This window comes from Callithrix jacchus, chromosome 12 (assembly GCF_049354715.1).
Source record: "Callithrix jacchus isolate 240 chromosome 12, calJac240_pri, whole genome shotgun sequence".
Taxonomy (NCBI): Eukaryota; Metazoa; Chordata; class Mammalia; order Primates; family Cebidae; genus Callithrix; species Callithrix jacchus.
Genome location: NC_133513.1, coordinates 89,291,188 through 89,306,871, shown reverse-complemented (window position 1 = coordinate 89,306,871; position 15,684 = coordinate 89,291,188). Strand labels below are relative to the sequence as shown.

Genomic DNA, 15,684 nt, shown 5'->3' with positions numbered 1-15,684 from the left:
TCCCTTCCTCCCTTTCCTTCATCTAAATGAAACCAGAATGTGCTCTGAACGCCCTGCTAAAGTCTGGGCCATGGGGTAGGACAGAGACAAGCTGTCACTTAGCCAGGTGAGTTCCAGGCAGTCCTGCATAGAGGGAGGCTGGGGCCTGGAGTAGCTTTCCCTGAGGAGGCAGGGAGGCTGGTTCTCATGGTCCTGGCCACAGCCTGGGCTGCAGTATGGTCACCAAGTTACAGGAGGCTGAGGCCTTCCAAGGAGACCTGAAGAATATTCATCAGTAAGGCTACATCTGGGTCCCTACAGTGTGCCAGACATAGCATTCGGTGCTGCTCACAACCTAAAAAGTTAGAAACTACTATAACCATTTGTATGGATGAGAAAACTGAGGCTCAGAGAAATTAGGTATCTTGCCAAAACCACAGGGGTCAGAAAGGCTGTGCTACTAAATTGGAAGCGTTGTTTTCCTTCTATGCTCTATGCTAACTGACTCCCTCCCATCTCTATTTGTTGAAAACCTTCTTGTTCTTCTTCTTTTTTTTTTTTTTTTTTTTTGAGATGGAGTTTCGCTCTTGTTACCCAGGCTGGAGTGCAATGGTGTGATCTCGGATCACCGCAACCTCCGCCTCCTGGGTTTAGGCAATTCTCCTGCCTCAGCCTCCTGAATAGCTGGGATTACAGGCACGCGCCACGGTGCCCAGCTAATTTTTTATAGTTTTAGTAGAGACGGGGTTTCACCATGTTGACGAGGATGGTCTTGATCTCTTGACCTCGTGATCCATCCTCCTCGGCCTCCCAAAGTGCTGGGATTACAGGCATGAGCCACCGCGCCCAGCCCCTGAAAACCTTCTTGTTCTTGAATGCCAGCAATCTCCCTTGGGGACCAGGTTGGGAGTTCCTTTACCAGGCTTCTTGCACTGTTCTTTGTGCCTTGTGGCTCCTGCAGGTGGGCAGTGCCTGGGTCACAGCTGTGTCTCCCACTGGAGACACATTGTGGATCTGACTTGATTTGAGTCAGGTGGTGAGCCCTGGCCAGAGGTCAGCACCTTGGATGGCTCTCAGGGCGTCCAGTGGTTCCCAGCACAACTGGTCCTTTATGTCTGGAGGGGACACCTTTCTATTCCTGAGGAAGGACCTGCTCAATCTTCAAGGACATCTGGTCTGATTCCTGGTTTGGGGGCTGAGAGGTCTCACTGTCAGTGCCCTTAGGGTAGCCCCCTGGTGGAATGGGGTTACCCTGGGGAAGCAGAGAGCCGGTTACCAGGGACGGCTTCCCTGGGGACTCAGGACTCATTTGTCATCTGCCTTCTTCTCCTTGCCAGCTCCTCTCTTCTCCTCCTTCTCAGAGGCCCTGCCTTTGTCTCCTGGGACCTTCACACCTCAGAATACACACATGGCTCTGCAAGCCTTCAGAATCATCCCTGAGATAGGCACTATGAAAGAGCTCCTTGTGAAGGTGACTTTTGGTCTTGCCCAGGGAACAAGGAGCTAGGATTTTCCTGACCTTTCCTACTGAGATATTTGCTATCGAAGATGGAAGTTGGAATCCATAAACACTATCAGTTTCCTCAGTGAAGCTCGAGCCATTATGTTACTGGAGAGGGGTCCTGATCCAGACCCCAAAAGAGGGATCTTGGATCTTGCACAAGAAGAAATTCAAGGTAAATCCATAGTGTAAAGTGAAAGCAAGTTTATTAGGAAAGTAAAGGAAGAAAAGAATGGCCACTCCATAGGCAGAGCCGCCCAAAGGGCTGCTGGCTGCCCATTCTTATGGTTATTTCTTGATGATATACCAAACAAGGGGTGGATTACTCATGCCTCCCCCGTTTTAGACCATATAGGGTAAGTTCCTGACATTACCATAGCATTTGTAAACTGTCATAGCGCTGGTGGGAGTGCAGCAGTGAGGATGACCAGAGGTCACTCTCATTTGGGCTGGCTTCTTTACCACAGCCTGTTTTATCAGCAAGGTCTTCATGGCATGTGTCTTGTGCTGAACTCCTAGCTCATCCTATGAGTAAGAATTGCCTTAATCTCCTGGGAATGCAGTGCAATAGGTCTCAGCCTTATTTTTCTCAACCCCTATATGAGATAGAGTTGCTCTGGTTCAAACGCCTCTGACAATTACCCAGTGTATCTTGTCCAATCAGCTCCACTGTCCCAGGGATAACAGGATGACTCCATATAACCTAGACACTTGAGTCCTTTTTTAGAGTTTATCTTTAGTTAATTTTTTTTTTTTTTTTTTTTTTTGAGACTGAGTTTCGCTCTTGTTACCCAGGCTGGAGTGCAATGGCGTGATCTTGGCTCACCGCAACCTCCGCCTCCTGGGTTCAAGCAGTTCTCCCGCCTCAGCCTCCTGAGTAGCTGGGATTACAGGCACGCGCCACCATGCCCAGCTAATTTTTTGTATTTTTAGTAGAGACGGGGTTTCACCACATTGACCAGTATGGTCTCGATCTCTTGACCTCGTGATCCACCCGCCTCGACCTTCCAAAGTGCTGGGATTACAGGCTTGAGCCACCGCGCCCGGCCCCAATTTTTTTTTTTTTTACTGCTATTTGATATCTCACATTGTTACGGCAAGCACCATATGGAGAAAGGTTTAAAGAAATACCATGCCCTTCAAACAGTGGGATACCTCCCTTTCACTGTCAATGACTGTCAATGGCTTCTCAGCCTAAACCTGGGTTTTGTTAAATGTGCTTTAAAGAGAACTTGAACTTCTTCCTCAGCTTGTGGTACTTCAGGTATAAAATGTGGATTATTGTTTTAATCTATTCTGCTCCTTCAGGCTTCAGAACAGTTAGAGTCAGTGAGGATAATAGTAATAGTTCCGATCACTAACTCAGTGAGTGCTGATTACAGGACAGGCATTGTTTCTGCCTTGCATGTATTCTCTCTCTCAATCTTCATAACAACCCTGTGAGGAGGGATGGTTTGATGTACAGCAATAAATAATGGGCACAGCCAAGAAGCCAAGGCCATACAAGATATAAAAGATATGGACCAGGGAGACAAGGATACCTGGAGTCCAGGGGTCAGGGGAGAACTGGAGGTTTGATGCCAGGTGAGCAACAGAGATACTCTAAGAGCATGCCTAAGGGGAAGGTCTGGCAATCACTCATCCAACAGAGAATGCCGATGCAGGGAGAATGCAGATGCAGGTACGCAGGAGGAGTGGAGGGTCGGACACTAAGCATAATGGACTTCTGGCTGAAGGCACTGGGAAACAGCTTGAATTTGCATGAGGGCCTCTGCCTGGGGGCAGGGGCAAATTTCAAGACCTCATCAGCCAATGACAGGACCCGGGCAGAAGCCAGTGATCTTGACTAGAGAATGGGAGGTGGGATCTCAGAAGAGCCCACTCAACAGTGTCAGAGATAAGGCTCTGGCAGGTCCCCTCTCATTCCCCCTCAAGAGCTTTTCTTTCCTCCATCTTGTCAAGGTGTGGACTCGGTATTTATTCTTTCTGTGATCAGAGCAGAAAAGCAGAAAAAAAAAAGATTGGACTACAACTGTTCCATCTGCATAAACACAACTATGTGTCTTTCCCAGCAGAAAAAGGTTTCCCTGACAACTCTGTGTGTGTGCGTGCGCATGTGTACACTACGAAGTGCAGGCATAGTGTATGATGTAATCTAGTTCTTTTAAAAAATAATCCTCTAATTCCTGATTATGAAAGTAATATGTTGAACAAAATTTGGAAATTGCAAAAGTATATAAGAAAATAAAATTCACCCAGAGTCACCAACCAGAGATAATCACAATGGACAGTGTGGTTATTTCCATCCAGCATTTCCCCCCCATGTGTTTTGCATATTTTTTTAAAGAAAAGATGGAGTTGTACTGGATTCTATTGAATTTATATCAAATTGTATCTCTTAACCTGTTTTTTTGACTTATAATCTGAGCACTTTCCCACCTAGTAAACTTTCTTCTAAAACAGTTTAAAAGGTTACATAATGTTCAATTATATCATAATTTATTTTACCATCCCCGCTGGGGGTGTGGCTGGTGTAGCCTTTTTTATTATACAAAATGTTGAGTTGAATATCCTTTGACTTCATTGCCAATTAATTCCTTAATACAGATCTAGAAGTCACATTATTGCCTGTTTTATTTATTTTTTATTTTTTTGACACAGAGTCTCAGTTCATCATCCAGGCTGGAGTGCAGTGGTATGATCTCAGCTCACTGCCACCTCCACCTCCTAGGTTCAAGTGACTCTCATGCCTCAGCCTCCTGAGTAGCTGTAATTTCGGCTAATTTTTGTATTCTTACAAAAATTAAGAATTTCTCCTCTTTAAAAGAGTACTTCTTCACAGGACTGCTGTGCAGACTATATAGGACGGGGTTCGCCATGTTGGTCAGGTTGGTCTCGAACTCCTGACCTCAAGTTATCCACCCGCCTCGCCTCTCAAAGTGCTGGGATAATAGGTGTGATAATAGGCCTCTTAAAGTGCTGGGATAATACTGCACCCAGCCTTATTGCCTGTTTTAAAAGATTTTGATTAATCCTGTGAAATTACCTTATGAAGTGTTACCAATTTATAGTCCTCCTTCACCAGAAGTGTATACGAATTACCATTTTATTATACACTTGCCAATATTAAATCATTTCATAAACAAAATCTGGCAATGATCTTTTAACTCATTTTCCCTTTCCCTTCTGTAGCATTTAAAATTTGGCATGGATATAAAAGTTACTTGGCATTGAATTGCTTAAGATTACATGTTGATTGCTTTAGTGCTATAGTGATTGCCTTGTTCATTCCTGAATCAACCTTTTAAAAGGGCTTTGCCTTTTTATTTTTTTTCCTAATGAATAATGAAAACTTCACCTGATTGATGTGTCTTGCAGGTAATTTTCCAACAAAGTTGTGCAGATGTTTCATTCATTCATTCATTGGCCTTCCTTGGGATGCTTGCTCAGGCCACACCTGTACCCGTCTAAGGGTGAGGGCAGGCATTGCCAGCACGGATTCTGGAGTCAGATGGGCCCGCCTTGAAATTCACATTCACTCATTGACTAGCTGGGTGACCTTGAACAACTTATTCATGAGTCTCAGCTTTCTCCTCTTTAAAAGAGTACTTCTTCACAGGACTGCTGTGCAGACTATATAGGACCTAAGGGCCCAGCAAATTTAGAAGGCTTAAGACATGGTCAGAAAGGTAAGACTCAAGGGTCTTGCTCGAGCTGGCCCTGAGCTGGCCCTGCGTCCCTCGTAGGTGACAGTTCCTACCTTGCTTGCCAGCCCCAGCTCCAGCCACACTGGACTCTACTTTCCCTCCTCACGACGTTTTTCCTTGCAGTTTTCATTTGCTTGTTTTTTGCTAGAATACTGTACCAGATGGATATCCACCTCTCATCACCTAGCTCAAAAGTCACTGACTCTGAGACACCTTCCCAGGACTCCCATCCCTCCCTGCTCTGACATACAGTTCTGTCATAATTTCATCAGAGTGCTTAATCCCACGAACCGATGTCATTATTTCTTGTTAATTTCCATCCCCTCCATCAGAATGCAGGCACCATGAGGGCAGGCACGGCCTGCAGGAACCCAGCACAGTGCTGCCCAAAGCAGGTGCTCCACCAAGGTGTACTGAATGAATGGAGTAGGAATAAAGTGATTTTTAGGATCTTGTGCTGGATATTTTTTTTCTTTTTCTTAGAGTAAAGCACTGCAGTTTTATGCTAGATTTAGCTCTCATGGGAGCTAAGCAAGGTTCCTTTAGTATGTCTGTGATGTCTGTGAAGGGCTTTGATATCAGACCAGTATGGAGAGAATCTCAACTTCTCCCCCCAGTGGCCGTGTGTCCCTAGTGATGTCTTAACTGCTCTAAGCCTCAGTTACCCTGCATATAAAATGGGAATAATACCCACCTCAGAGGGTAAGTTTGAGGATTAAATAGAGAACATATGTGAAGTACCTGCAAAGAAACGGAATTTAAATGCTGGCAGTTAAAAAATGGTAGGTATTCTTGTGTTCAAGAGAACCAAGAACCAAGTAATGTTAGTCTTTAAGAGATGAAAAGAATAATAGAGTTTTGATTATGAATTATCATATTAATGAATATGAATTCATAGTCACTGTTGTTCAGATGGGCAATATTGATCTGTGGCACAAGGCTCTGCCCTCTCGGGCTTGGAAAAGTCCATTTCTTTCTGCCTAGATGTCTTTGGGTGTATACAGTTAATATTTCATTAATTATGGTGGAGGGGCGTTGTGTGTACATCAACGTCTCATATGATGCATCTAATTAAGGCACTTTTTGTTGCGAGCGGAAGAAAATTGGGCTTTCCCAAAGAAAAGCAGCTTGCTCCCAAAGTTGCTAACAGATTGCTTCTTAATTGAACTTGGGAGGTGAATGATATGGTGAATTAGAAAAAAGAACAACTCTGAATTTAGTGAATTGTTCCATAAAGGAAACTGTGGGATTGAATTGCAAATGCTGGACAGAAACATTTCAGCCGGGCCCATGCATCACAGGCCGCTGACCTCTGCTGTGTTTCAGTGAGAGCTTGAACAGGCCCGGAGCTCTCTTTTCAAGGCCTGGAGGGCATTCTTTCCCAGAGACCAGCTGTAAGCCTGGGTTTCTTATGCAAAGGAGGCATTTGAATAAACCTCTGTGACTAATGAAATCTACAAGGTCTTTGCATATCCTCTCACTGAAGAGATAATTAAGCAAAGATCAAATATGGGGAGATATATATATATTTTTTTTCAAGCATTTTTTTGTCCTGCATTCACACCGAAGGAAAAATACATCCCCACATCCTGAAAGCTCTCCCTTCCCTGCTCCCAGTCTTTGTCTGCATCAGGCTGTTCTCTCTTCCTTGTTCTACGGTGCCTGCAGCTGCAGTTACAGCCAGAGCCACACCTGTCTTACTCATTTGCTAGTTTTTGTTGAAACAGAGAAACGCTTTCCATCAATTTAGATGTGAGACATGGCTTTTCCTAGTGTACAAAGTGTCTGTCTCCAGGTCCATGTCTTCCATTCCTTGTGAGCTCAGGAGGAGAGAGGTTGGAGGTGAGAAAATAGCACGAAGTAAAGCTTCCTCTTACAGGGTTCTCTGAGTGACAAATCTCAACCTTGGCTGCACCTTAGAATCACTCGGGGAGCTCTTAAAACTCCCCATTCCCAGGCCATGCCCCAGACCAATTAAATAAGAACCTCCAGGGGTGGGACCCAGACGTCAGCATGTTTTAAAGGCTTCCCAGGTGATGCAAATTGCAGCCAAGGTTAAGAGCCATTGTTCCAAGAATAGCTGCCTCCTTCTCTCCATACAAGCTGATAAAGACAATTTTTTCCAACAATAAAGCTAAGTTAGAAATGATTGAGTTCTCTTTTTAAACACCGTCTACATGACTCATATGTCCATCCATCCATCTGTGGATTCATTCACCCACCCACCCATCCATCCATCCCTCCATCCATCCATCCCATATTTTACTCATACCTGCTATGTGCCAGGCCTGATGCTGTGCTGGGTATGCATTGTTAGACAAAACAAAATCCCTTCCTTCAAGATACTAAAAGCTAAACCATGGGGCATTCAGCTGAGTAAATGAATCCCAGTGCCTTGTAGAGAGATGGGGAATAAGGCCAGGGAGCTGTGGGGAACAGAGAGAAAGGCTTTTACCCCAAGAGGAGCAGAGGGGCAGATGCTCAGAGGAAGTGGTGTCTACATGGAGACTTGAAGGACCAGTAGGGTTTGGCCAGAGGAAGAGGTGAGTGTGGTTGAGGGAGGTGTGCAGTAAGAGGAAAATAGAAAGCCAAGGCACTCTTAAGTCATTTAACGCAGCTGAGCACAGAGTGGCAGTGGAGGAAGTAGGAGAGGAGGCTTGAGGCACCAGGTGGAGGAGGCTGGCAGGGCCGTATCACTAAAGGCCTCATCAGTGGTATTAGCAGGTGGAATCCATCCCAAGGGCAGTGGGGAGCCATGGAAGGGCTTTCATCAGGAGAGTGGCCAAACCACATTAACTCCAGGTAGGTCCCTGGTAGACGGTGCTGGAAGCAAGAGATTTGCTGCCTTTCTGAGATAAAAGACAGACTCTTCCATCTCTTGTTGATAAGGACAGAGAAGGGCTGTATATTCTTTTTTTTTGACGTAGTCTCAGTCTGTGTTGCCCAGGCTGATCTTGCAATCTCTGCCTCTCGGGTTCAAGCCATTCTTCTACCTCTGCCTCCTGAGCAACTGGGATTACAGGCACGCCACCACGCCCAGCTACTTTTTGCATTTTTAGTAAAGATGTGTTTTCACCATGTTGGCCAGGCTGGTCTCCAACTCCTGACCTTAAATGATCCATCTGCCTTGGCCTCCCAAAGTGCTGGGATTACAGCATGAGCCACGACATTGGGCTGAAAGGCTGTATATTCTTAACTGCCATGGCTCCAACCTTATCTCAAGCTGAGCTAGACCCATGACTTCACAGGTCCTCTTACAGACCTCCCGGATGGACAGTGCCCTGTATCCCCTGGGAATAAGCCTCCTCTACCAGGCACCACTCTTGTTCTTGTTCTTTCTGTGACTGAAGCTGAGGAGAAGGAGCACAGGCTTGGGGGTCAGACGGGATCCTCCTCCAGTCATCATCTTTACTAACTATCCCTGCTTCCTAAAGACAAGCCAGTCATTTCCTCTCTTAGAGCCTTCTCTCCTCTGTTCATGGTCCTTTTGTTACTGGTCTTCGTGAGACTGCAAATCTAAAACTGAAGGTGAGGAAAAGCACTTAGCACTGTTTTTAGCACATGGTTTGCTCCGTAATTGGGACTTAGTAAACACTGATTCTTTCCCTGCTCCATCACTGGGGGCACCTGGTCTCCCCACTCCTGTTCACTACTTATAATCCCTGTCATGTACAAACCCAGTGCAGTTACAAAGCCCTTTCGTGTCCTCTAGTTCCTGTCTAGTTAATTCAGAATAAAAGCCAAAATCCTGAATGGACTGCAAGGTCCCACATGAGCAGATCCTGCAGCCTATCCACTGCCTGCTGACCTCATCATCTCCTTCTCTCTCCTCACTCATTCATTCCAGTTGTACCCACCTCCCCACTCCAAGCACACTCCCACCCCAGGGCCTTTGCACTTGCTGTTCCCATAGTTTGAAATGGTTCTCTCCAGGTAGCGGCCTACATCCTCCAGACCTAAATATCTGGTTCGCTATTTGTCATTTTTTCCTCTATCCTTCATCAGAATATAATTTCCATGAGGTCAGGGTACAGTTTCTTCTGCATTGTATCCCAAGCAGCAGAAACAGCGTCTGGCCTGTAGCAGATGTTGGATAAATATTTGTTAAATGAACAAATGCCTAAACAAACCCATTACCTCATTTGGTCCTTGCAATAGCCCATTTGACAGATGAAAAATACTAACACCTAGTTCCTCGCAGCAGTTGCACAGCTGAGTGAGGCTGAGCTAGACTCAGAGCCTTGGCCCCAGCTCGCCTCCACACCACAGGTGGTACATTCCTCCGCTGCTGAGAGATTTCATACCATCAGGATTTCCCCTGACCTTTAGCCCGAGAGGAAATGATATCGCTGCAACTGGACGAATACCCAGAGGGCTGAGAGCTGGCAGCAAACACCCAGCAGCTGCAGGGAGTGTGTGAGTGGATTCTGGGTTGGCCAGGAGGCAATGGAACGAGCAGGATACAGGCATGAAGCCTCCCATCTTCGCCTGGCCATAGCGGGACCCTTTCTAAAGGAGACCCAGCAGCTTCAGCCACTGCCCGTATCACAGTCACAGAGAGGGAGAGAGGTGGTCTGCATGTGGGGAGTTGGGAACAGGACCACATGGCTGTCTCCAGGGTCATCCAGGCCCAGGGATTGGGGCCATGGTGCCTTGTGAGCCTTGGTTGAGCAGCACCGGAAGCCTTTATCTGTGGGGACAGGGAAGACCTCTGAGTGTCTGACCAGGAGACTGCGTCCTGAGCCCTCAGCTTCCCTGATGGCCTGGCTGACCCGGGGCTAACCATTTTGTGCCTCAGTTCTCTCCTCTGGAAAATGGAGTTACACATAAAGTGTTCTAATCAGGGTTAAAGGGGAGACTGGGAAATTGACTTGTAAGCTGCAAGTTGCTTAATAAATGCAAGGAATATTTTATTTGTTTAAAAACAGATTGTCCTTCGGTTGCTTTGATGTGGTTTGTGTGTGTGATAGTTTCTCCTGGACATAGTCTTTGTTCTCAAATCTGCTCCCTGGTGTCACTACCCACCCAGTTACTCAAATCCCAAGGGCAGGCGGCATTGGTGGTCTCTCCCCTTCCTCGGATAGAATCCACCAGTCCTACCTGCAAGCTCTGCCTCTGACTGTTCCCTAACACGACAGGTCCCAGCACCTCCACTGCAGTGTCGGGTCCACACCACTACCCTGCTTCGCCCGGACCCTTGCAAGGCTCCTAACTGTTCATCCGGCTTCTGCTTTTGTCTGCCTGTGCCACAGGGTGATCTTGGCAAAACACAAATAAAACACACATTCCTCTCCTGCTTTAAACCCTCTGCAGGGTTCCCGTGACAAAGAGAATAAAGTCACAAGACACAGCATAGCCTGGCTGGCAAGGCCCTGTGGGCCTGCCTCCCTCTCTGGCCCTGTTCCCACTTGCCCACCATGGCTGTCCCTCTTGTGACAAGCTCAGTCCCCATCCAAGCTCCTTCTGGATCCTTCCCCTGCAGAGGATGCTGTAGCCAGGATCTCCGCATGGCCAGATCCTTCCTGCCTTTCAGATCTCACTGCCATCCCACCACCTCAAGGACCCTCTCCAACCACCAGATAAGCAGCTCCTCCCATCGTGTTCTATCACACACTGGATTTGATCTTCTTCAGAGCATTTTCTAAACCTGCAATGATCTCATTCATTAATTTAATTACCTGCAGTTTATGGTCCAGCTTTCCATTTAGAATGACCTCTTGAGAGCAGGAACTCACCTGCCTGGTTCACTGCTGAATTCATGGTGCCTGGAACTGCACCTGGCACATAGTAGGTCAAACAAATATTTGGTGATTGGCCACATTCCTGGCAGAGACAACTGTTAACACAGTTTATAAATGATGGCTACTAACAAACACATACAAGCATCACTGTCCTTGGTGGACACAGTGTCTACGGAGTCCAATGCATAAGGTCAACACAGTAGTTCCTGCAGGGAGACTCACACCGCAGAGGAAACCCGAACACCAAGAGAGTGCACAGGGTAAGAAAGGCAGCAGTCGCCAGACACATCGAGTATTTTAGCAGTGCTGGGCACATCTCCCTGCATTCTGCACCAGGCAGACTTCAGGCCCAGAGAGGATCCTGTTTGCGTTTGGCCTTTCTTATGGATGTGGGGGGTGAGAAAGCTGATTCGGGGTTGCCTGGTAACTGTAAATTTGATTCTGGGTGCCCTTGAGCTGATCCAGGAGAGTCATCCTTTTATCAATCTGTGAATTATATGCGGTTATATTTATATATATCTATATATATAAAGCAGGTTTGTTTTCGCCCTCACATCTAGAACAGTGTGGGACATGTGGCAGGAGCTCAGTTGATTTGTGGAATGAGTCTTATGGATCCATGGTGATTCTGATCATCCCCAGGTGACCAGGTTTGCTCCCTCATCCCTTGGTGCTGATTCAGAGAAGGCTGATGTATCCTCATGCCCATTTCTTCTCCATTCCTCTAGGTGGGCTTGAAGAGGAGGCATCTGAGAGCAGCCCAAATGCCACAGCCACAGACATTGGCACCAAGGAAGCTGGAAAGGGTAATGTGAGCCCTCACCAGGTCTTTGGGTACCTTGATTTCTTTCAGTTGTGAGAAAATCCGTGTGACATATAAGACTTACCATTTTAAAGCTTCCCCTTTAGTGGCATTAAGTACATTCACAATGCTGTATAACCATCAGCCTTATTGAGTTCCAGAACTTTTTCACCCCAAAGCAGGCTCTGTACTCATTAAGCAATCACTCCCATTCTCCCTTCCCCAGTCTCTGGCCTTGGATAGCTCTTATGGAATCTTTTCCTATCTCTGTGGCTGAAATGGACTAGAAGCACTGAAGTCTGTGGATGTGAGCCGGGCTGGCTTGCTGCCAGCGAAAGGGATGGAAGGGCAGCATTTGGTGGTCAGGAACAGTATGGCTCTCAGATAAACTCTGCGCTCACGGCTGGACTTTTCTCCCTTGTGCATGGCTTGTGAGCCAAAGCCCCTGAAGACCTGGGAGGGGCAGATAATGTGGCTTTGGGAACTGAGTGTGAGAGAATGAATGGGTGAGGGAAATGAAGAAGAAAAATAAAACCGGAGTGGGGATTGTGGGGGAGGTGTAGACTAGAGACCCCATGGGCTACTAAGTGGGAAGCAGGTGAGGTGCTGGTTGGCTGTGAGCAGGGGACTCAGAGCCTGCCTGGAAGCACCACCACTGCCTGTCTGTACACAGATGCTCAGACCCAAGTGTGGTCTGCTGGTTGTTGAAGGGTTTCTAGGTCGGCAATCACTGGACACATCTCCTATTTTGGAGAAGCTTTTCCTGTTCAGAAGGGGTGCTGGAGGAGAGGGGCTTCTGGACTTCTGTCTGGCCTGCATCTTGCAGGAATCATGATTCACACTCAGCAGTGGTATTTCTTCTACACAAACGTTAACAGCAAAGCAAAAGGAATAATTTTTAAATGCCAGAATCTTATGTCTTAGGGACAACTATGTAGGAATGAAATAGCAATCATTATTTATTTGTGTTTCAGCTTTCATGCTATTTTATATATTTTTTACATATATACCTGTATATATGTAATTTTACACAAATGTATAAATGTGACATCATCATACATTTAAAAGTGCTATCTACTTTTTTTTTTTGAGACAGAGTCTTGCTCTGTCACCAGTCTGGAGTGCAGTGGTGGGATCTCGGCTCACTGCAACCTCCACCTTCCGGGTTCAGGAGATTCTCCTGCCTCAGCCTCCCAAGTAGCTAGGATTACAGGCATGCACCACCATGCCCAACTAATATTTTGTATTTTTAGTAGAGACAGGGTTTCACCATGTTGGCCAGGATGGTCTTGATCTTTTAACCTCGTGATCCACCTGCCTCAGCCTCCCAAAGTGCTAGGATTACAGGTGTGAGCCACCTGGCCTGGCCAAAAGTGCTATATTCTTTTTATTTGACAGAGTTTCACTCTATTGACCAGGCTGGAGTGCAGTGGCATGATCTTGGACTGACTGCGACCTCCACTTCTGGGATTCAAGCAGTTTTCCTATCTCAGCCTCCAGCGTAGCTGGGATTACAGGTGTGCGCCACCATGCCTGGCTAATTTTTTGTATTTTTTCTAGTAGAGACGAGGTTTCACTGTGCTGGCCAGGCTGGTCTCGAACTCCTGACCTGTGATCCACCCACCTCGGCCTCCCAAAGTGCTGGGATTATAGGCGTGAGCCACCGCGCCTGGCCTCTAAAAGTGTTATATTCTTTTTCTTTTCCCTTTAGTGTGGCCGCCTCCTTTAGGCTTCTTTTTCCCACATATCACCCCTCTACACTTTCCCAGGTAATAATGCATGCTAGTGACTTCATATACAGCCTTCATATTTTTCTGCCTGCACGTACAATGATATATATATACAGAGATATACATATATAAGTATACATCTAAAATAAATACACGTATAGGCTTTGTCCCTGATTCAAAAAATAGGATCATATTTGAGACATATTTTTTCTGCATCATACTTTTGTCATCAATACCTCATGGGCAAAACCCCTCCAAGGCACTTGTTATAACTAAATGTAGATAGTCCTGGTATGGATGGATCATGATTTATTCAGTGGTTTCCTTATCAATTAGCATTCAGTTCACTTCAACCTTTTGCCGTCATGAACAATGCCTGCAGTAAACATTTCTGAACATACACCCTTACATATTTAGTATGTTTGTAATAGATGTTGCTAGGTTGTGTTTCAAAAGGTATAACAATGCACATTTCCATAGCAACTGATAAATGTACTCCTTATCCCATATTCTTACTAGCAGTAGGGAGAACTCATTATCAGTGTTTTTAACAAGTAAGCTCTGGCTTATTGATGCTTAATTTGTACTCCTCTGACTGCCGGTGACTTTAGACATCCTGTGTTTGCCTCTTTCTATCTTATGCCATTTTCCTATTGGGTTTCTGATCCTGCTCTTCAGTTCGACTTCTTTTTTTTAAAGATGGAGTTTCATTCTTGTTGCCCAGACTGGAGTGCATTGGCATTATTTCGGCTCACTGTGACTTCTGCCTCCTGGGTTCAAGCAATTCTCCTGCCTCAGCCTCCCGAGTAGCTGGGATTACAGGCATACACTACCACAACCAGGCTAATTTTGTATTTTTATTAGAGACGGGGTTTCTCCATGTTGGTCAGACTGGTCTCGAACTCCTGATCTCAGGTGATCTGCCTGCCTCAGCCTCCCAAAGTGTTGGGATTGCAGGCGTGAGCCTCAGTTCGATTTCTTTTAGAGAGAGGCAGACTCTTTACCTCTGCCACTGGGCAGATTACCGTGCCCAGACTCAGTTTGATTTCTATTGGAGAGAGGCACATTCTTCAGTCACCCATTTGACAAACTGCATTTGTTTCTTAGCTATACAGCTTGTGGTTTGGACTATGTGCAGGGCTTGCTTTCAGATCCGTGTTTTTCTGCTTTGCTTATTTAAGGATATTTTGATTTAGAAATTTTTGGGCTCCCCAGACATCTGTTAAATTCAATGGTGCTTCACTTGGCCACAAATAGCCAGCATTCAGTGGTAAAAATGGAGCATGTGTGAATGAATCCAGCAGGGTTTGCCATCATACTGCAGTGACAAAGATGCCGCACTCATTCTTTTCTTCCTTATTTATGTGATTTGTTGTTGCATAAAGACCATCTCCAACCTTGGTGACCTGAAACAATGATTTGTTATTTTCATGATTCTGGGGGTTGACTGGGCTCAGTGTGGTGGTTCTTTGGCTGATGGCATCTGGAGTCACTCACTTGATTGCATTTATTTAGCAGGTGGACTGGGCTGGAAGGTCCAAAAAAACTTTAGCTACTCCTCTGGTGCCCCAGTGTACCTCCTCGTGGCTCTGCTCTCCATGCAGATTGTCACCATTCAGTTGTTTAATCAGAAACTTTTCATAGCATGGTGATTGACTTCCCAGAGGGAGGGAGCGGAAGCTGTCAGTCCATTTAAGGCCTGGACTCAAAACTTCAAGAATGCTACTTCTGCTCCATTCTATTAACAAAACAAGTCAAAAGACCAGGCCAGATTCAAGGAGAGATGAATAGATTCTGCTCCTTCATGGGAGAAGTGACATGACCTCACAGGGATAATGGAACTTATGGCCATATTTGGAGACTATCTACCCCCTTTCCCCCTTGCTTCTGCTCCCTAGCTATAGAGATTGTCAGAGTTTTTGATATTTACTAGTTTGTTGGGTGTAAAATGACCCAACTATAAACTTGGACAGTCAGACACACTTGGGTTTGAATCCCAGCTCAGCCACTTAGTCGCTATGTCTTTGGATAAGTTATTTAACTCCTTGTATGAAGTTTAGAGGGAATGAGAAATAATATTTATGTAAAACACAGAGCCAGGTGTCTGGAACTTAAAAGAGGCTCAAGGAATGTAGCTCTTCCATTTCCTTCTCCCCACCTTCACCTCCAGGAAATATATTATCCAGCACTGAAAGTGCATCATCTACCTCTGGACTGGGATTCC

General features: G+C 45.9%; 1 protein-coding gene across 2 annotated transcripts in view; it reads left to right on the top strand.

The window, feature by feature from the left end:
• The window catches only part of TLL2 (tolloid like 2), a 145,419-nt gene that overhangs the window by 55,503 nt on the left and 74,232 nt on the right, over positions 1-15,684 (top strand). The window contains exon 3 of one of the 2 annotated variants that reach the window (XM_035268616.3): positions 11,657-11,734. The exons of the other annotated variant lie outside the window; for it this stretch is intronic. Coding sequence (XP_035124507.3) covers positions 11,657-11,734 — 78 coding nt within the window. The remainder of the gene's footprint in view (positions 1-11,656; positions 11,735-15,684) is intronic. 2 annotated transcript variants of the gene reach the window in all.